The sequence below is a fragment of the Chlamydotis macqueenii genome, chromosome 15 (genome assembly GCF_036417535.1).
Source record: "Chlamydotis macqueenii isolate bChlMac1 chromosome 15, bChlMac1.mat, whole genome shotgun sequence".
Lineage (NCBI taxonomy): Eukaryota > Metazoa > Chordata > Aves > Otidiformes > Otididae > Chlamydotis > Chlamydotis macqueenii.
In genome coordinates this window covers 11,817,381-11,836,169 of record NC_141570.1, presented here as the reverse complement: position 1 = coordinate 11,836,169, position 18,789 = coordinate 11,817,381, and the positions used below count along the sequence as shown (strand labels likewise).

The following is an 18,789-nucleotide window of genomic DNA, read 5'->3' as shown; positions in this document are numbered from 1 at the left end:
CAGCTCTTGATTGCCATGTCCCAAAGCCATGTCTTCCCTGTTAGCAAAGAGCAGGTGCATCTGTGCATCACCCCACCTGCTCCCTCCAGGGTTTGTAGCAAGAAGCTGTTCCTGACGCCCTCCAGAAATCTCCTTGACCGCTTGTGTCCTGCAAGCAGATCTCTGGGTGCTTTGGGGAGCTTGCTGGCAAAGCTGCTGTGTCTTATTGACTCTTCTGTGTTTCTCCCGCTGTTTAGGCAGGTCAAGGCCAAAGGAGAAAGCACAGCAGCTCTGCTGGGAACACCAGACCACCTCCTCTCCGTCTGTGGCCACCAGCAGAGGCACGGTAATGAGCTTCCCCCTTGCTGGGACACTTCTCCGTGGCGTCGGCAGGGCACTTGCGTGAGCAAAGGCACCCAGACTCAGCAGGCCTGGCGTAGCCTCACTGTTCCCGGGGAGAGGGTTCCTGCTGTCCCCGAGCAGGGACGATGCCAGGGCTGCACTGCAGTGTCCCAGCAGCAGCTCCAGCCCTCCTGGCCACCAGCAAGCCCTGGTGCTCTGGAGGGCCAGCACACTGTGCCCCTCAGCCCAACTCTCCTCCCTCACCAGGGGGCCCTCTCTTCTCGTCCTGCCCCGCGCAGTGACTGCAGCCCCTGCTGCCAGCTTTCCTGCCAGCACTGCCGCCAGCACTGCCGGGCATCTCTCGCCACGGCTGCTCGCGCTGCCCAGCTCCACAGCACCCTCAGGGCACTGGCGGTGACGTGACTTCGCTCCCTGCCTTCCTCCCATAGGCCTTTTTAATATACCTCAGACCTTCAGAGAGGACAGACATCGTCCTCGTCATCATCGAGGCCATGACAGACTGCAGCATCTTTGACAAGGAGGTGGCAACAAAGATGCTGGATGAGGTCATGGCAGACCCTGACTTGTCGCAGATGGATGTAAGTGGCCGGTGGCTGGATTGCCCTGCCCTTGAGCCCTATCAGGCCTTCTTGCTCCCTCCGTCCCTCCCTCCCAAACCCAGCTGTATCGGGCACCAGAAGACACGTGAAGGCAGCAGAGAGGGATGGGAAGGGCAGGTGAGGAAAGGGCTGCACCCCAGTGGCAGCACCATCCTCACCTGTGTCCCCTCCAGGTGCCAGCAATCCTGAGCTGCATCCACGAAAACCTGGAAGAGATCAGCACGGCACCAGCCCAGCAGAGCGTGGAGTCACTGCTTCTCCTGATAGCTAGAAAGCGCCCTGGGGAGGCAGTCAGCACCATGCTGAAGATCGCTCCGCGAGGAGACAGGTACTGGCCCTGACAAGCACCCTGAGGGCTTGTTCCCTGTGGGCAGAGGGGTTCGGGGACTCTCCGGCTGCCAGCCCCACCGAGAACACCACCACCTCAGCCCTCTCCTGCTGCCCAGGGCATCCCAGCCGAGGGGCAGGGTCTGTGTCCCGCGGGGCTGTCCCGGGCCGTGCTGCTGTGGCCGAGGCAGCCCAGCTGACAGAGCGCTCTGTCTTGCAGCACTGCCCTGGCCATGTGGGAGGTGATCTTCTCCTTACCCGAGACCTTGGAGAACGTTTTGAAGGAGCTGTTCATCCAACTCCAGGACCCGCAGAACACATTCTTCTGCACCTACTCAGATCAAACCTCCCTCCTTTCCTTGGCTGTGAGTTACCAGAAAAAGCCTTGGTGCCCTTGTGCTCCCTGACCGTGGGAACCAGGAGCTGCATGGCACGGGGAGCCTCTCCAGCTCTGCCGGCCACTGACTGCTGGGTTTCTTTTAGCTGCTGGCCTCCCGTAATTTGGAAGATGAGGTGTTTGAGCCAATGTACAAAGTCGAGAGGTTTCTGAGGAGTTCAAACGCGGGGATGCTCTCGCTGGTGCTCACAGGCCTCGTCACACTGTCAGAGAGAGCTGACATGGTGAGCAGGGCGTCATGACGGGAGCCGTGTTGGCAGCCGGGGGCTGGGGCAGTGGGTAAGGCGGTGGCTTGGCCTTGGCTGGCAGTCAGGCGGTGGGGTGACTGCTCCAATTGCCCTCCCTGCCGTGGTGGGCCCTGTGGCTGCCTGGGGAGCTTTCCAGGTGCAGACCTTTTCAGAGGAATGGTGACTCTCTTTTTCACACAGGCAAGGAAAATGCAGGTCCTCCTGCCAGACATGACGGAGGTCCTGCAGGGCGGCAACAAAGATATCAAGAGGAAGGCCCTGGTGGTCTTCCAAAATGTGATGGGTCGCCTGAGGAAGGAGGAGGCCAGCCCCATCGCTGTGCAGCTGGTGGAGAAGCTCCTGCCCCTCTTTGACCATGTAAGGCTGATGTGGGAGCTTGAGCCCCACGGAGGGGCACGGGGCAATGATGGCTGTCCTGCAGCCCAGCCCTGCAGGCAGCACTCCAAGCAGGGCCTTCTGTCCTCTCTGCCCCGGGCTCTTGTGGGATGGCTTCTGGGTTCTGCAGCCCAGCCCAGCTTCTCCCTGGCAGCTGCGCTCAGAGCCCCGAGGGCTCCCCGAGCTGCGCTGCCGGGCAGGACCACGTGTTCTCCGCAGACTCCGCGGCAAAGGGGCTGAGGAGGAGCCAGTGGTGCGTGCCACGGAGGTGTTGCCGGGGACCTCCTGCTCAGCCCGGCTGTGGGGAGCTCTTCCCTAGCAAGGCTGGTGCAGCTGGCGGGGAGTGCTGGGAGGCTGGGGGAGCGCTTGGAGGCACAGCCACTGCCTGAAGGAACTCTCCTGAGAGGTCTTTCTCGAGCCCGGGGCCATTCAGCTGTGGCTGCGGGTTTGGCGCGCAATGCCGGTGTGCAGAAGCCGACCCCGGCGCATCTCCCCTGACCCCAGCCATGCTAACGTTTCTGCTCACTGTGGGCAGAGAGCTAGTGTTGCTGAAGTGCTGCTGCGCTTCTCCCTACCAGGAGTTCAGCCAGCTGAGAGAGCTCTCCATCAGGCTCTTTGGAAACCTCATGAAGGCTGTGGTGGGGAAGAACAAGAGCCAGGTGAAGGTGCCAGTGCGAATGGGCCTGCTCCCACTCTTCTTCCACATGAGTGACCAAGTGCAGAGCGTGGCCAAGGTACAGATTTCCAAGCTAAGCAGGGATGCAGGGAAGAGACCCCCAGATGTTTGAGGCGGGGCACGTCCCAGCTTCCTAAGGGCAGGACCACCCCAGGAACAAAGCCAAGGGGAGAGGGACGCCAGGTCTCCTTCCCCAGACCATGGTGCCATCTCCCAGCTTCTGCTGCTCTGCAGGTCTCCGGGGAAGCCCTCCTTGCTGCAGCAGAGCTGCTCAAGTGGCAAGAACTCAGCCACCTGCTGCAGACCCAGCAGACATGGAGGATCGGAGAGTGCTTGGTGAGCACAGCCCCCAAGCCCCTGGGCCCAGGCTGGACGAGGGCTGCCCCCCGTGTCTGGGGTGCGGGCTCTGCAGCTGTGCCTCGCCTGCCTGGCTCCAGCCCGGAGTCCGCAGCCTGGAGCTGCATCCTTGGTCCCTGTCCTCAGGAGCAGAGCCCCCAAGGGCTCTTCTCCACGGCCCTCTCCCCTCCCTGCACAATGCAGGATGGTGGGCTCTCAGCACCCGGGGCTGGGGGGAGTGGGCAGGGGGGGGTGGAACCTGGGGGGAGTGTGGGAGGAGGCACTGCTCCGCCCAAGTGGGGAGGGGCTGCGACATGCCCATGCCCTTGTGCTCCCTGCAGCTGGCGCGGGACAGGAGCAGGGCTGAAGACTACTGTCGTCAGAGCCTGCCGTACCTGGAGGATGCTCAGGCCACCTTGCGAGAGACAGCCATCAGGTTCCTCGGTGAGCCGCAGCCCCCGGGGTCCCTCTCTTGGCAGCCTGGCCCCAGTCCCTGCTGCTGCACTGGCAGCGAGGAGCAGCCCTGTGGCTGCCAGAGCCCCAGCGGTCCCGCGCAGGCCCTTGGCCTCCCTCTCCCAGCCCTGCCCGCGCAGGTGGGCTTGGGGGCTGCCTTGCTTGCTCCCAGCCCCCTTGGCTGGTGGTCTTCCCTGGGGTCAACCCTGATGAGGGGGAGGCAGCCATGCAGCCCAGCTGGCAGGGACGGGGACTGTGCTGTGGGGAGCACACTGGGGAGCGGCAGGTCTGACAAAGCTCTGTGCCTAGGGCTTGCCGTGCCACCCCTGAGGGACCAAAGCCCAGAGATGGTGTGGGCGATCTGCAGTGGTGAGTAGAGAGCACGGTCTGGAGGGGATGCCTGGGGGTCTCTGCAGACGCGGGCGTTCATCTCAGCTCTGTTTCTCTCTGGCGCAGCCCTTGAGAACTTGGTGAAAGACCACAAGCCCTCCATCTCATCCCTGGCAGCTCAGACCATCCTCATCCTCAAGTCTCCAAAGAAGAAGCCAAGATCAGGATGCACCCTGCGAGCATTCTGCTGCTGCTGCTGCTGCTAAGCCAGGCAGAGGTGCAGCCTTCTTGGGGAAGTGGCTGTATTTTAATAAAGCTGGAACAACAGGCCGAAACCCACGGCGTCCTTCAGATGTGTGAGAGACACCCAGCGAGGCCAGGGCACAGGAAGGCTGGTCCCTGCTCTGGTCACCCCACTGTTACAGAGGGGATGGAAAAATCAAATATCCAGATAGTGCTGCTATCTACTCTACATGTACCAGACAGTGGTGGCTCCACTCGTACCCTGGCTATCTCGACAGTTTGAAGGCGTTTATAACAAGACACGTAGCAATAGGCACGTCGTCTTAGGAAATGCTTAGTTGTGAAATAGTTGTGCCTTGCTAAGTGCTCTACCTGAGCTGAGCGCACTAATCAGGAGCTGAAGTGAGTGAGAGGTCAACTAGTGAACACAGCGAGGAAGAATATTCACTCTTTCCCTCTGGCTTGCTTTTCATTCAGGAATATTTAACTGAATTTCACCGTTTTTAAAACTAATTTGTGCTTCCGATTTGCTCAATAAATCTTGCCCCAGTAAGGGAACAGGACACTCTGCTCTGTATAAAAATTGGCAAATTCCCCATTGTTCGCACACCGTAAAAGTTAAAGGGTGAAAGAAAGAAAAATTTCTTTTCAGCTTTCCCTGTGGCACCTATAATGTCTACATGCTTTTTACTCCATTTTCCTCTACAAGTAACTGAATAGGTAGCTCCAGCATCAACTAGAAAATCCGGGGTTTGGGTCCCCAGCTGGATTGTAACCAGGGCTTCTGCTGGGGAATTCTCCCCCGTCCTCTTCATACGTCTGACAAAGGCATCTGCTGTGCTGCCGGTCTTGATTTTTCTTCAGAATAGGGACATTCGTTTTTCCAGTGCCTTTCTTCTTTACACTTTGCACACTGATTTTTCCCAATCTCTCTCCTATTGCAGTTATTTTATCCATTCCTCTACCACACCCCCGACCTCATCCCTGGTTTGTTCCCCTACCGCTCGTTGGGGAGGGGTGGGTGGCTTAAACCACTCCCTGTTCTGCCTGATCTTGTTGGCTTCCAGTTCTCCCTGCGGTAGGACTGGATCCCTCAGAATTCAACTGCCCCACTCTACAGCTCCCACCAGGATTTCTTTCACCAGAAATCCTTCACAACAGGCAGGCAGACGCCTCTCAGATTCTCTTCACATCTCATCTCCTCTCCACTCCTTGCAGCCGCGCCGGGCCGAGTCCGGCCCGGTCGGCCACCCGGCGGGAGGCCAGAGGGTGAGGGCCGCAAGGCCCTCAAGGCTCGCGCCTCCCCCTCTCTGACCCCGCTCAGCTGCTTCACATCTTCTCTACTTTTTTTCTGTTTTCCGCTTCTTAAATACCTTATCGCAGAGGCGTTATCCAGGAACATTGTGCTATGAATTGGCTCGGCCTTGGCCAGCAGCGGATCAGCCCTGGGCCCGGCCGAGCACGCCGGACAAAGGGGAAACAACTTCTAGCAGCTTCTTACAGAAACTGCCAACGCAGCCCCCAACCCGCGCCCCCGCCCCCCGCCCCACTACAGAAAACTAACACAAGGCCCCAGGAGGGGTCCTGGGTGGGCCAGTGCTGGAAGAGATGGTCAGGGCCGGGGAAGGGCTCTGATTGTGAGGGGCCGGTCTCCACCATGGTCACAAGCCAGACGGAGGAGAAATCCGGGGAGACTGGAATCTCCATTTCTGGGATCTTCCCAGTCCTCAGAGGGCAAACTCAGGGGAAGAAGTTTCATTCTCCTTTTCCCCTTTTCTGCAGGAGCTCTTCCTCTTTGGTGGGGGAGGGGGAAGAGAAGAGGGAAGCGACCAAAAGCAGGATTTCTGTTAAGCTGGAGTGATTTTTCAGTCTTTAATGGTGTTGAGGGGGAGAGGCAGGGCTCTGCAGCGCACCAAAAGCAAAGAGATGCCGTGTGGGCACGCCGGGGTGTCTGAACATGGGGCTCTGCGACAGCGCAGAGGGCAACAGGGAGGTCCCGGGGGGACGTGAGGGCAAAGGGTGGACCGGGGGCACCCTGAGAGCACTCAGGTGCCCAGGGCTGAGCCAGCCCGCTGCACCCCATGGAACCCTGCCGCTCCCGGCCCAGGCAGCGTGTCACAGTGGGGTCTATTGTGACCTCCCCATTCCGACACCCCACCCCACCGTATACGGTCAGCACGGCTGTGCCCCCCCTCGCCCTCAGTGTCCAGCAGGACAGCAACGGGACAGGGCAGCAGCACGGAGCTGGCGAGGAGCCCGCGAGGAGCCCACGTCTTACCCTGCTGGCCCCGGCAGAAGCCCGCAGCGCCGAGGCCTTTCTCCAAAGCTTCCCCCACATCCCCACTCCTACTCCTTTCCTCCATCCCGCAGGATGGCAGAGAGGCCCCCCAGCTGCCCCAGTGTGGCCTGGGAGGGAGGCAAGACGTCCCAGGAGAGCAGCTCTCCGTGGGAGCCCAACGAGGTGTCGATGGTGGAGCCGCTGCAGATTGGTCAGTGAGGGACCCTCTTGGTCGGGGCAGGGCTGGGGCCAGCCAGCGCACCCTGCTCCACGCCAGCGTCACGTTTCCCGGCACGTGGGCAGCAGGGGTCCCGCGGGCGGGGGGCACGATTCCGCCTGAATGACAGGGATGCTCAGGGCTGGCAGCTGGCCCCAGCACAGCCTCTCCCAAAGAGGGAGAGAGCAGAGGGGACCCAGCTCCTGCTCCGGACACAGGCAGCCAGAGGCAGCTGGGCTGGCAGCAGGCAGCCCTCCTGTGGGACAGGGACCTTTCCTGCCCACCTGCAAGAGAGTTCCTCAGCGCAGGGCACTGGGGGCTTTCCCCGCCGTGCCGTGCTCCAGCATGGCAGCCCGTCTGCCGGGCACCCTCCAGCCCTGGCACGCACAGGAACACTGTGCCAAGGGAGTGGGCAGGGGCTGGACGCAGGGCAGATTTCCTGCCTCTGCTCTCTCCTGGCCCCGGCCCCTCTCCACACCCTCCCTGCTCTCCTCCTTCCTTAGATGACAGCTGGTTGCCTGTCTACGCCGTGGAACAGGCAACTGTGGACTTCATCCAGGCCTTTGCCAGCAGCCCCCAGCAGGTAACCGTGGCCATTTCACCTGCGCCAGCGCCGGCCTCTGCTGACAGGGGCTCTGCTGCCGGGCTGCTGGAGCTGTGCTGGCTGGGCAGGGCTGCTTCTCCCAGCTCTCCCGCATGGCACTGCACCCCCACTGCTCCGGTCCCGCCGGCCGTGTGTGTCCCCTCTCACGCTCCCCATCTCTCTGTCTCTGTCCCCGCCTGCCAGGAGGAGCGCCTGAAGATGAAGTTCCTTAAATGCATCTGCGTCCTGTGCCGAACCGCCAAGCAGCACGACTTGTGTCAGGGCCTGGATGTCTTCTGCCACAGATACCAGCTGGCAGAGAAGATCCAGGTGAGGGGAAACCCCACGGCTCTGCGGAAGGGCCTGGCCAGCACGGGCATCCTGTGGGGACAGTGCCTGGGCAGGGCCAGGGTCTGGTGGCACTGGGTGCTGGCAGCTGCCAGGGCCCATCCCAGTTGTGCTCTGCAGGTGCTGCTGGAAGAGGAGCCCAGGGACAAAATGCAAACGGCCATGCGGCAGAAAGCCATGGGTGCCATTGCCGCATTGAGGTACCTGCCCATCCCTCCTGGGGACCCTGTCCCAGAGGTCCGTGTCCACCTACACGAGGCCTTGAGGCTCTGCTCCCAACACCACCGTCTGAGTGGCCCCTCTCCCTCTTTGCAGCTCAGTGGGGATTCTGCTGGAGAGCAAAAAGAGCAGCCTCCTACGAGCCTGCTTCTCCAGCGTCTTCTTCCTTCCACCAAACGCCAAAATCCGTGGCCTGGGCATTTTTCTCTACCCTCAGGTAAGTGCTGGGTGAGCTACAGGAGCCCCCAGCCCCTCTGGGCTGCTCCCTGGCCACACCGTGCTGCGATATGAGCAGAGAGCCAAGGCAGGGCAGGGTCTCGGCTTTGCTTTCCCACCCTCAGCCTTTCGTCCCCTTCCCCTAAGCCTGGCCACGTCCCGCGCCGCAGGCTGCTCTGCCTGCAGCAGATTGCCTGTCCCTGGGTCTCCCCCCCCCGGCCACTGCGATGCAGTGCAGGAGGCCTCCCTTGGCTCTACGAGTTCACATTCGTCTCCTGGGGTGAGAGGGACAGCAGGCGGCACTGCCACAACTCTGTCTTCCTTGCAGACCCTGATTGCCGTGGACGAGATGCTGTGGACATTGGTGCTCAGCGCTCCCGCCTGCAGAGTCAGCGAGCAGCTGCAGAGTATCTTCCAGGTCTGGCACGTGCAAAGAGCGGGGCTGTTCCTCACCCTGCAGGGAAGGGATTGTCCACTCCTGAGCGGACGGCCCGCACCTTTGCTCGAGAGCTGAGGAAGCCGCCATGGACTGTGCGAGTCCAGCTCAGGAGCTGAGCCCGCGCTGCTTGTGCTGGAGCGGGTGTCTGCTGCCGGGGCTCACCAGCAGCTTCTCTCACCTCACCCCAGATGCTGCTGAACTTCACCGACTCTGAGAGAGCAGAGGTGCGGGAGAGGGCTGTGGAGAGGATTAGCTCACTGAGCTGTTTGCTGAGCAGGCATTCCTCGCTGGAGGTAAGGAGCCAGGCACCCTCCAGCCAGGCCGTCTCCCCCTCACTGCACACCAGAGCAGCCTGCAGCTCTCCCCACGCGGGGTTGTCACCCATGTCGCTGCTTTGGGAGCTGTGGCCGGCGTGGCCCTGCGAAGCCCTGGCTCACCCCAGGGTGTGTCCAGGGCTTTGGCACCAGCTGCCTGCCCTCAACCCTGCTGCTGTTCTGCCTCCCGCACACAGGCCTGGCACCACTTTGGCAGAGAAATACATGGCCCCGTCAGCTACAGAGAGATCCAGATCCCAGTCCTGGGGCAGCTGCTGGGACGGCTCTTCCTTTTCTGGTCTTCGGAGGATGTGACAAAGCGTCCAGCATCAGAGGCTCTCTATTACCTCTATACATTCCTGAAAAATCAAGAAAGTAAGAGAAGTTGTGGTGGGCTGCATCCCACCGCACACAGACATCTGCCATTGGGTTGGCTTCTCTCCCTCTCCTCCTTTGCCCCTCACAGCTGCTTCCCGTAGCTTCCCAGCTGTCATTCTGCTGCAGAAGCTGAGTGCTCTCCTGAAGTCCAGGATCTGCTGTCTCCTGCTCTCCTTCCTCCCTCCTTTCAGTATCTTGAACGCCACCAAAGCAGCTCTTGATTGCCATGTCCCAAAGCCATGTCTTCCCTGTTAGCAAAGAGCAGGTGCATCTGTGCATCACCCCACCTGCTCCCTCCAGGGTTTGTAGCAAGAAGCTGTTCCTGACGCCCTCCAGAAATCTCCTTGACCGCTTGTGTCCTGCAAGCAGATCTCTGGGTGCTTTGGGGAGCTTGCTGGCAAAGCTGCTGTGTCTTATTGACTCTTCTGTGTTTCTCCCGCTGTTTAGGCAGGTCAAGGCCAAAGGAGAAAGCACAGCAGCTCTGCTGGGAACACCAGACCACCTCCTCTCCGTCTGTGGCCACCAGCAGAGGCACGGTAATGAGCTTCCCCCTTGCTGGGACACTGCTCCGTGGCGTCGGCAGGGCACTTGCGTGAGCAAAGGCACCCAGACTCAGCAGGCCTGGCGTAGCCTCACTGTTCCCGGGGAGAGGGTTCCTGCTGTCCCCGAGCAGGGACGATGCCAGGGCTGCACTGCAGTGTCCCAGCAGCAGCTCCAGCCCTCCTGGCCACCAGCAAGCCCTGGTTCTCTGGAGGGCCAGCACACTGTGCCCCTCAGCCCAACTCTCCTCCCTCACCAGGGGGCCCTCTCTTCTCGTCCTGCCCCGCGCAGTGACTGCAGCCCCTGCTGCCAGCTTTCCTGCCAGCACTGCCGCCAGCACTGCCGGGCATCTCTCGCCACGGCTGCTCGCGCTGCCCAGCTCCACAGCACCCTCAGGGCGCTGGCGGTGACGTGACTTCGCTCCCTGCCTTCCTCCCATAGGCCTTTTTAATATACCTCAGACCTTCAGAGAGGACAGACATCGTCCTCGTCATCATCGAGGCCATGACAGACTGCAGCATCTTTGACAAGGAGGTGGCAACAAAGATGCTGGATGAGGTCATGGCAGACCCTGACTTGTCGCAGATGGATGTAAGTGGCCGGTGGCTGGATTGCCCTGCCCTTGAGCCCTGTCAGGCCTTCTTGCTCCCTCCGTCCCTCCCTCCCAAACCCAGCTGTATCGGGCACCAGAAGACACGTGAAGGCAGCAGAGAGGGATGGGAAGGGCAGGTGAGGAAAGGGCTGCACCCCAGTGGCAGCACCATCCTCACCTGTGTCCCCTCCAGGTGCCAGCAATCCTGAGCTGCATCCACGAAAACCTGGAAGAGATCAGCACGGCACCAGCCCAGCAGAGCGTGGAGTCACTGCTTCTCCTGATAGCTAGAAAGCGCCCTGGGGAGGCAGTCAGCACCATGCTGAAGATCGCTCCGCGAGGAGACAGGTACTGGCCCTGACAAGCACCCTGAGGGCTTGTTCCCTGTGGGCAGAGGGGTTCGGGGACTCTCCGGCTGCCAGCCCCACCGAGAACACCGCCACCTCAGCCCTCTCCTGCTGCCCAGGGCATCCCAGCCGAGGGGCAGGGTCTGTGTCCCGCGGGGCTGTCCCGGGCCGTGCTGCTGTGGCCGAGGCAGCCCAGCTGACAGAGCGCTCTGTCTTGCAGCACTGCCCTGGCCATGTGGGAGGTGATCTTCTCCTTACCCGAGACCTTGGAGAACGTTTTGAAGGAGCTGTTCATCCAACTCCAGGACCCGCAGAACACATTCTTCTGCACCTACTCAGATCAAACCTCCCTCCTTTCCTTGGCTGTGAGTTACCAGAAAAAGCCTTGGTGCCCTTGTGCTCCCTGACCGTGGGAACCAGGAGCTGCATGGCACGGGGAGCCTCCCCAGCTCTGCCGGCCACTGACTGCTGGGTTTCTTTCAGCTGCTGGCCTCCCGTAATTTGGAAGATGAGGTGTTTGAGCCAATGTACAAAGTCGAGAGGTTTCTGAGGAGTTCAAACGCGGGGATGCTCTCGCTGGTGCTCACAGGCCTCGTCACACTGTCAGAGAGAGCTGACATGGTGAGCAGGGCGTCATGACGGGAGCCGTGTTGGCAGCCGGGGGCTGGGGCAGTGGGTAAGGCGGTGGCTTGGCCTTGGCTGGCAGTCAGGCGGTGGGGTGACTGCTCCAATTGCCCTCCCTGCCGTGGTGGGCCCTGTGGCTGCCTGGGGAGCTTTCCAGGTGCAGACCTTTTCAGAGGAATGGTGACTCTCTTTTTCACACAGGCAAGGAAAATGCAGGTCCTCCTGCCAGACATGACGGAGGTCCTGCAGGGCGGCAACAAAGATATCAAGAGGAAGGCCCTGGTGGTCTTCCAAAATGTGATGGGTCGCCTGAGGAAGGAGGAGGCCAGCCCCATCGCTGTGCAGCTGGTGGAGAAGCTCCTGCCCCTCTTTGACCATGTAAGGCTGATGTGGGAGCTTGAGCCCCACAGAGGGGCACGGGGCAATGATGGCTGTCCTGCAGCCCAGCCCTGCAGGCAGCACTCCAAGCAGGGCCTTCTGTCCTCTCTGCCCCGGGCTCTTGTGGGATGGCTTCTGGGTTCTGCAGCCCAGCCCAGCTTCTCCCTGGCAGCTGCGCTCAGAGCCCCGAGGGCTCCCCGAGCTGGGCTGCCGGGCAGGACCACGTGTTCTCCGCAGACTCCGCGGCAAAGGGGCTGAGGAGGAGCCAGTGGTGCGTGCCACGGAGGTGTTGCCGGGGACCTCCTGCTCAGCCCGGCTGTGGGGAGCTCTTCCCTAGCAAGGCTGGTGCAGCTGGCGGGGAGTGCTGGGTGGCTGGGGGAGCGCTTGGAGGCACAGCCACTGCCTGAAGGAACTCTCTTGAGAGGTCTTTCTCGAGCCCGGGGCCATTCAGCTGTGGCTGCGGGTTTGGCGCGCAATGCCGGTGTGCAGAAGCCGACCCCGGCGCATCTCCCCTGACACCAGCCATGCTAACGTTTCTGCTCACCGTGGGCAGAGAGCTAGTGTTGCTGAAGTGCTGCTGCGCTTCTCCCTACCAGGAGTTCAGCCAGCTGAGAGAGCTCTCCATCAGCCTCTTTGGAAACCTCATGAAGGCTGTGGTGGGGAAGAACAAGAGCCAGGTGAAGGTGCCAGTGCGAATGGGCCTGCTCCCACTCTTCTTCCACATGAGTGACCAAGTGCAGAGCGTGGCCAAGGTACAGATTTCCAAGCTAAGCAGGGATGCAGGGAAGAGACCCCCAGATGTTTGAGGCGGGGCACGTCCCAGCTTCCTAAGGGCAGGACCACCCCAGGAACAAAGCCAAGGGGAGAGGGACGCCAGGTCTCCTTCCCCAGACCATGGTGCCATCTCCCAGCTTCTGCTGCTCTGCAGGTCTCCGGGGAAGCCCTCCTTGCTGCAGCAGAGCTGCTCAAGTGGCAAGAACTCAGCCACCTGCTGCAGACCCAGCAGACATGGAGGATCGGAGAGTGCTTGGTGAGCACAGCCCCCAAGCCCCTGGGCCCAGGCTGGACGAGGGCTGCCCCCCGTGTCTGGGGTGCGGGCTCTGCAGCTGTGCCTCGCCTGCCTGGCTCCAGCCCGGAGTCCGCAGCCTGGAGCTGCATCCTTGGTCCCTGTCCTCAGGAGCAGAGCCCCCAAGGGCTCTTCTCCACGGCCCTCTCCCCTCCCTGCACAATGCAGGATGGTGGGCTCTCAGCACCCGGGGCTGGGGGGAGTGGGCAGGGGGGGGTGGAACCTGGGGGGAGTGTGGGAGGAGGCACTGCTCCGCCCAAGTGGGGAGGGGCTGCGACATGCCCATGCCCTTGTGCTCCCTGCAGCTGGCGCGGGACAGGAGCAGGGCTGAAGACTACTGTCGTCAGAGCCTGCCGTACCTGGAGGATGCTCAGGCCACCTTGCGAGAGACAGCCGTCAGGTTCCTCGGTGAGCCGCAGCCCCCGGGGTCCCTCTCTTGGCAGCCTGGCCCCAGTCCCTGCTGCTGCACTGGCAGCGAGGAGCAGCCCTGTGGCTGCCAGAGCCCCAGCGGTCCCGCGCAGGCCCTTGGCCTCCCTCTCCCAGCCCTGCCCGCGCAGGTGGGCTTGGGGGCTGCCTTGCTTGCTCCCAGCCCCCTTGGCTGGTGGTCTTCCCTGGGGTCAACCCTGATGAGGGGGAGGCAGCCATGCAGCCCAGCTGGCAGGGACGGGGACTGTGCTGTGGGGAGCACGCTGGGGAGCGGCAGGTCTGACAAAGCTCTGTGCCTAGGGCTTGCCGTGCCACCCCTGAGGGACCAAAGCCCAGAGATGGTGTGGGCGATCTGCAGTGGTGAGTAGAGAGCACGGTCTGGAGGGGATGCCTGGGGGTCTCTGCAGACGCGGGCGTTCATCTCAGCTCTGTTTCTCTCTGGCGCAGCCCTTGAGAACTTGGTGAAAGACCACAAGCCCTCCATCTCATCCCTGGCAGCTCAGACCATCCTCATCCTCAAGTCTCCAAAGAAGAAGCCAAGATCAGGACGCACCCTGCGAGCACTCTGCTGCTGCTGCTAAGCCAGGCAGAGGTGCAGCCTTCTTGGGGAAGTGGCTGTATTTTAATAAAGCTGGAACAACAGGCCGAAACCCACGGCGTCCTTCAGATGTGTGAGAGACACCCAGCGAGGCCAGGGCACAGGAAGGCTGGTCCCTGCTCTGGTCACCCCACTGTTACAGAGGGGATGGAAAAATCAAATATCCAGATAGTGCTGCTATCTACTCTACATGTACCAGACAGTGGTGGCTCCACTCGTACCCTGGCTATCTCGACAGTTTGAAGGCGTTTATAACAAGACACGTAGCAATAGGCACGTCGTCTTAGGAAATGCTTAGTTGTGAAATAGTTGTGCCTTGCTAAGTGCTCTACCTGAGCTGAGCGCACTAATCAGGAGCTGAAGTGAGCGAGAGGTCAACTAGTGAACACAGCGAGGAAGAATATTCACTCTTTCCCTCTGGCTTGCTTTTCATTCAGGAATATTTAACTGAATTTCACCGTTTTTAAAACTAATTTGTGCTTCCGATTTGCTCAATAAATCTTGCCCCAGTAAGGGAACAGGACACTCTGCTCTGTATAAAAATTGGCAAATTCCCCATTGTTCGCACACCGTAAAAGTTAAAGGGTGAAAGAAAGAAAAATTTCTTTTCAGCTTTCCCTGTGGCACCAATAATGTCTACATGCTTTTTACTCCATTTTCCTCTACAAGTAACTGAATAGGTAGCTCCAGCATCAACTAGAAAATCCGGGGTTTGGGTCCCCAGCTGGATTGTAACCAGGGCTTCTGCTGGGGAATTCTCCCCCGTCCTCTTCATACGTCTGACAAAGGCATCTGCTGTGCTGCCGGTCTTGATTTTTCTTCAGAATAGGGACATTCGTTTTTCCAGTGCCTTTCTTCTTTACACTTTGCACACTGATTTTTCCCAATCTCTCTCCTATTGCAGTTATTTTATCCATTCCTCTACCACACCCCCAACCTCATCCCTGGTTTGTTCCCCTACCGCTCGTTGGGGAGGGGTGGGTGGCTTAAACCACTCCCTGTTCTGCCTGATCTTGTTGGCTTCCAGTTCTCCCTGCGGTAGGACTGGATCCCTCAGAATTCAACTGCCCCACTCTACAGCTCCCACCAGGATTTCTTTCACCAGAAATCCTTCACAACAGGCAGGCAGACGCCTCTCAGATTCTCTTCACATCTCATCTCCTCTCCACTCCTTGCAGCCGCGCCGGGCCGAGTCCGGCCCGGTCGGCCACCCGGCGGGAGGCCAGAGGGTGAGGGCCGCAAGGCCCACAAGGCTCGTGCCTCCCCCTCTCTGACCCCGCTCAGCTGCTTCACATCTTCTCTACTTTTTTTCTGTTTTCCGCTTCTTAAATACCTTATCGCAGAGGCGTTATCCAGGAACATTGTGCTATGAATTGGCTCGGCCTTGGCCAGCAGCGGATCAGCCCTGGGCCCGGCCGAGCACGCCGGACAAAGGGGAAACAACTTCTAGCAGCTTCTTACAGAAACTGCCAACGCAGCCCCCAACCCGCGCCCCTGCCCCCCGCCCCACTACAGAAAACTAACACAAGGCCCCAGGAGGGGTCCTGGGTGGGCCAGTGCTGGAAGAGATGGTCAGGGCCGGGGAAGGGCTCTGATTGTGAGGGGCCGGTCTCCACCATGGTCACAAGCCAGACAGAGGAGAAATCCGGGGAGACTGGAATCTCCATTTCCGGGATCTTCCCAGTCCTCAGAGGGCAAACTCAGGGGAAGAAGTTTCATTCTCCTTTTCCCCTTTTCTGCAGGAGCTCTTCCTCTTTGGTGGGGGAGGGGGAAGAGAAGAGGGAAGCGACCAAAAGCAGGATTTCTGTTAAGCTGGAGTGATTTTTCAGTCTTTAATGGTGTTGAGGGGGAGAGGCAGGGCTCTGCAGCGCACCAAAAGCAAAGAGATGCCGTGTGGGCACGCCGGGGTGTCTGAACATGGGGCTCTGCGACAGCGCAGAGGGCAACAGGGAGGTCCCGGGGGGACGTGAGGGCAAAGGGTGGACCGGGGGCACCCTGAGAGCACTCAGGTGCCCAGGGCTGAGCCAGCCCGCTGCACCCCATGGAACCCTGCCGCTCCCGGCCCAGGCAGCGTGTCACAGTGGGGTCTATTGTGACCTCCCCATTCCGACACCCCACCCCACCGTATACGGTCAGCACGGCTGTGCCCCCCCTCGCCCTCAGTGTCCAGCAGGACAGCAACGGGACAGGGCAGCAGCACGGAGCTGGCGAGGAGCCCGCGAGGAGCCCACGTCTTACCCTGCTGGCCCCGGCAGAAGCCCGCAGCACCGAGGCCTTTCTCCAAACCTTCCCCCACATCCCCACTCCTACTCCTTTCCTCCATCCCGCAGGATGGCAGAGAGGCCCCCCAGCTGCCCCAGTGTGGCCTGGGAGGGAGGCCAGACGTCCCAGGAGAGCAGCTCTCCGTGGGAGCCCAACGAGGTGTCGATGGTGGAGCCGCTGCAGATTGGTCAGTGAGGGGCCATCTTGGTCGGGGCAGGGCTGGGGCCAGCCAGCGCACCCTGCTCCACGCCAGCGTCACGTTTCCCGGCACGTGGGCAGCAGGGGTCCCGCGGGCGGGGGGCACGATTCCGCCTGAATGACAGGGATGCTCAGGGCTGGCAGCTGGCCCCAGCACAGCCTCTCCCAAAGAGGGAGAGAGCAGAGGGGACCCAGCTCCTGCTCCGGACACAGGCAGCCAGAGGCAGCTGGGCTGGCAGCAGGCAGCCCTCCTGTGGGACAGGGACCTTTCCTGCCCACCTGCAAGAGAGTTCCTCAGCGCAGGGCACTGGGGGCTTTCCCCGCCGCGCCGTGCTCCAGCATGGCAGCCCGTCTGCCGGGCACCCTCCAGCCCTGGCACGCACAGGAACACTGTGCCAAGGGAGTGGGCAGGGGCTGGACGCAGGGCAGATTTCCTGCCTCTGCTCTCTCCTGGCCCCGGCCCCTCTCCACACCCTCCCTGCTCTCCTCCTTCCTTAGATGACAGCTGGTTGCCTGTCTACGCCGTGGAACAGGCAACTGTGGACTTCATCCAGGCCTTTGCCAGCAGCCCCCAGCAGGTAACCGTGGCCATTTCACCTGTGCCAGCGCCGGCCTCTGCTGACAGGGGCTCTGCTGCCGGGCTGCTGGAGCTGTGCTGGCTGGGCAGGGCTGCTTCTCCCAGCTCTCCCGCATGGCACTGCACCCCCACTGCTCCGGTCCCGCCGGCCGTGTGTGTCCCCTCTCACGCTCCCCATCTCTCTGTCTCTGTCCCCGCCTGCCAGGAGGAGCGCCTGAAGATGAAGTTCCTTAAATGCATCTGCGTCCTGTGCCGAACCGCCAAGCAGCACGACTTGTGTCAGGGCCTGGATGTCTTCTGCCACAGATACCAGCTGGCAGAGAAGATCCAGGTGAGGGGAAACCCCACGGCTCTGCGGAAGGGCCTGGCCAGCACGGGCATCCTGTGGGGACAGTGCCTGGGCAGGGCCAGGGTCTGGTGGCACTGGGTGCTGGCAGCTGCCAGGGCCCATTCCAGTTGTGCTCTGCAGGTGCTGCTGGAAGAGGAGCCCAGGGACAAAATGCAAACGGCCATGCGGCAGAAAGCCATGGGTGCCATTGCCGCATTGAGGTACCTGCCCATCCCTCCTGGGGACCCTGTCCCAGAGGTCCGTGTCCACCTACACGAGGCCTTGAGGCTCTGCTCCCAACACCACCGTCTGAGTGGCCCCTCTCCCTCTTTGCAGCTCAGTGGGGATTCTGCTGGAGAGCAAAAAGAGCAGCCTCCTACGAGCCTGCTTCTCCAGTGTCTTCTTCCTTCCACCAAACGCCAAAATCCGTGGCCTGGGCATTTTTCTCTACCCTCAGGTAAGTGCTGGGTGAGCTACAGGAGCCCCCAGCCCCTCTGGGCTGCTCCCTGGCCACACCGTGCTGCGATATGAGCAGAGAGCCAAGGCAGGGCAGGGTCTCGGCTTTGCTTTCCCACCCTCAGCCTTTCGTCCCCTTCCCCTAAGCCTGGCCACGTCCCGCGCCGCAGGCTGCTCTGCCTGCAGCAGATTGCCTGTCCCTGGGTCTCCCCCCCCCGGCCACTGCGATGCAGTGCAGGAGGCCTCCCTTGGCTCTACGAGTTCACATTCGTCTCCTGGGGTGAGAGGGACAGCAGGCGGCACTGCCACAACTCTGTCTTCCTTGCAGACCCTGATTGCCGTGGACGAGATGCTGTGGACATTGGTGCTCAGCGCTCCCGCCTGCAGAGTCAGCGAGCAGCTGCAGAGTATCTTCCAGGTCTGGCACGTGCAAAGAGCGGGGCTGTTCCTCACCCTGCAGGGAAGGGATTGTCCACTCCTGAGTGGACGGCCCGCACCTTTGCTCGAGAGCTGAGGAAGCCGCCATGGACTGTGCGAGTCCAGCTCAGGAGCTGAGCCCGCGCTGCTTGTGCTGGAGCGGGTGTCTGCTGCCGGGGCTCACCAGCAGCTTCTCTCACCTCACCCCAGATGCTGCTGAACTTCACCGACTCTGAGAGAGCAGAGGTGCGGGAGAGGGCTGTGGAGAGGATTAGCTCACTGAGCTGTTTGCTGAGCAGGCATTCCTCGCTGGAGGTAAGGAGCCAGGCACCCTCCAGCCAGGCCGTCTCCCCCTCACTGCACACCAGAGCAGCCTGCAGCTCTCCCCATGCGGGGTTGTCACCCATGTCGCTGCTTTGGGAGCTGTGGCCGGCGTGGCCCTGCGAAGCCCTGGCTCACCCCAGGGTGTGTCCAGGGCTTTGGCACCAGCTGCCTGCCCTCAACCCTGCTGCTGTTCTGCCTCCCGCACACAGGCCTGGCACCACTTTGGCAGAGGAATAGACGGCCCCGTCAGCTACAGAGAGATCCAGATCCCAGTCCTGGGGCAGCTGCTGGGACGGCTCTTCCTTTTCTGGTCTTCGGAGGATGTGACAAAGCGTCCA

General features: G+C 61.2%; 3 protein-coding genes across 3 annotated transcripts; all 3 read left to right on the top strand.

Annotated features, from left to right (window-relative positions):
- Positions 1-269: 269 nt before the first annotated feature.
- LOC147598859 (maestro heat-like repeat-containing protein family member 7) lies at positions 270-4,349 on the top strand. Its single transcript, XM_086760111.1, has 10 exons — positions 270-325; positions 771-920; positions 1,115-1,269; positions 1,489-1,633; positions 1,752-1,889; positions 2,094-2,281; positions 2,875-3,022; positions 3,199-3,300; positions 3,642-3,744; positions 4,210-4,349. The coding sequence occupies exons 2-10, from the start codon at positions 834-836 to the stop codon at positions 4,347-4,349; spliced, it is 1,206 nt and encodes a 401-aa protein (XP_086616237.1). The 5' UTR covers positions 270-325; positions 771-833.
- A 1,934-nt stretch (positions 4,350-6,283) lies between these two features.
- On the top strand, positions 6,284-9,419 carry LOC147598858 (maestro heat-like repeat family member 5). The gene is made up of 9 exons (XM_086760110.1): positions 6,284-6,375; positions 6,697-6,815; positions 7,325-7,404; positions 7,609-7,734; positions 7,873-7,952; positions 8,068-8,188; positions 8,516-8,605; positions 8,815-8,919; positions 9,138-9,419. The coding sequence occupies exons 1-9, from the start codon at positions 6,284-6,286 to the stop codon at positions 9,417-9,419; spliced, it is 1,095 nt and encodes a 364-aa protein (XP_086616236.1).
- A 379-nt stretch (positions 9,420-9,798) lies between these two features.
- LOC147598857 (uncharacterized) lies at positions 9,799-12,815 on the top strand. The gene is made up of 7 exons (XM_086759971.1): positions 9,799-9,854; positions 10,300-10,449; positions 10,644-10,798; positions 11,018-11,162; positions 11,281-11,418; positions 11,623-11,799; positions 12,396-12,815. Exons 2-7 carry the CDS (start codon positions 10,363-10,365, stop codon positions 12,603-12,605), a joined length of 912 nt encoding a protein of 303 aa, XP_086616097.1. The 5' UTR covers positions 9,799-9,854; positions 10,300-10,362; the 3' UTR covers positions 12,606-12,815.
- Positions 12,816-18,789: the final 5,974 nt, after the last annotated feature.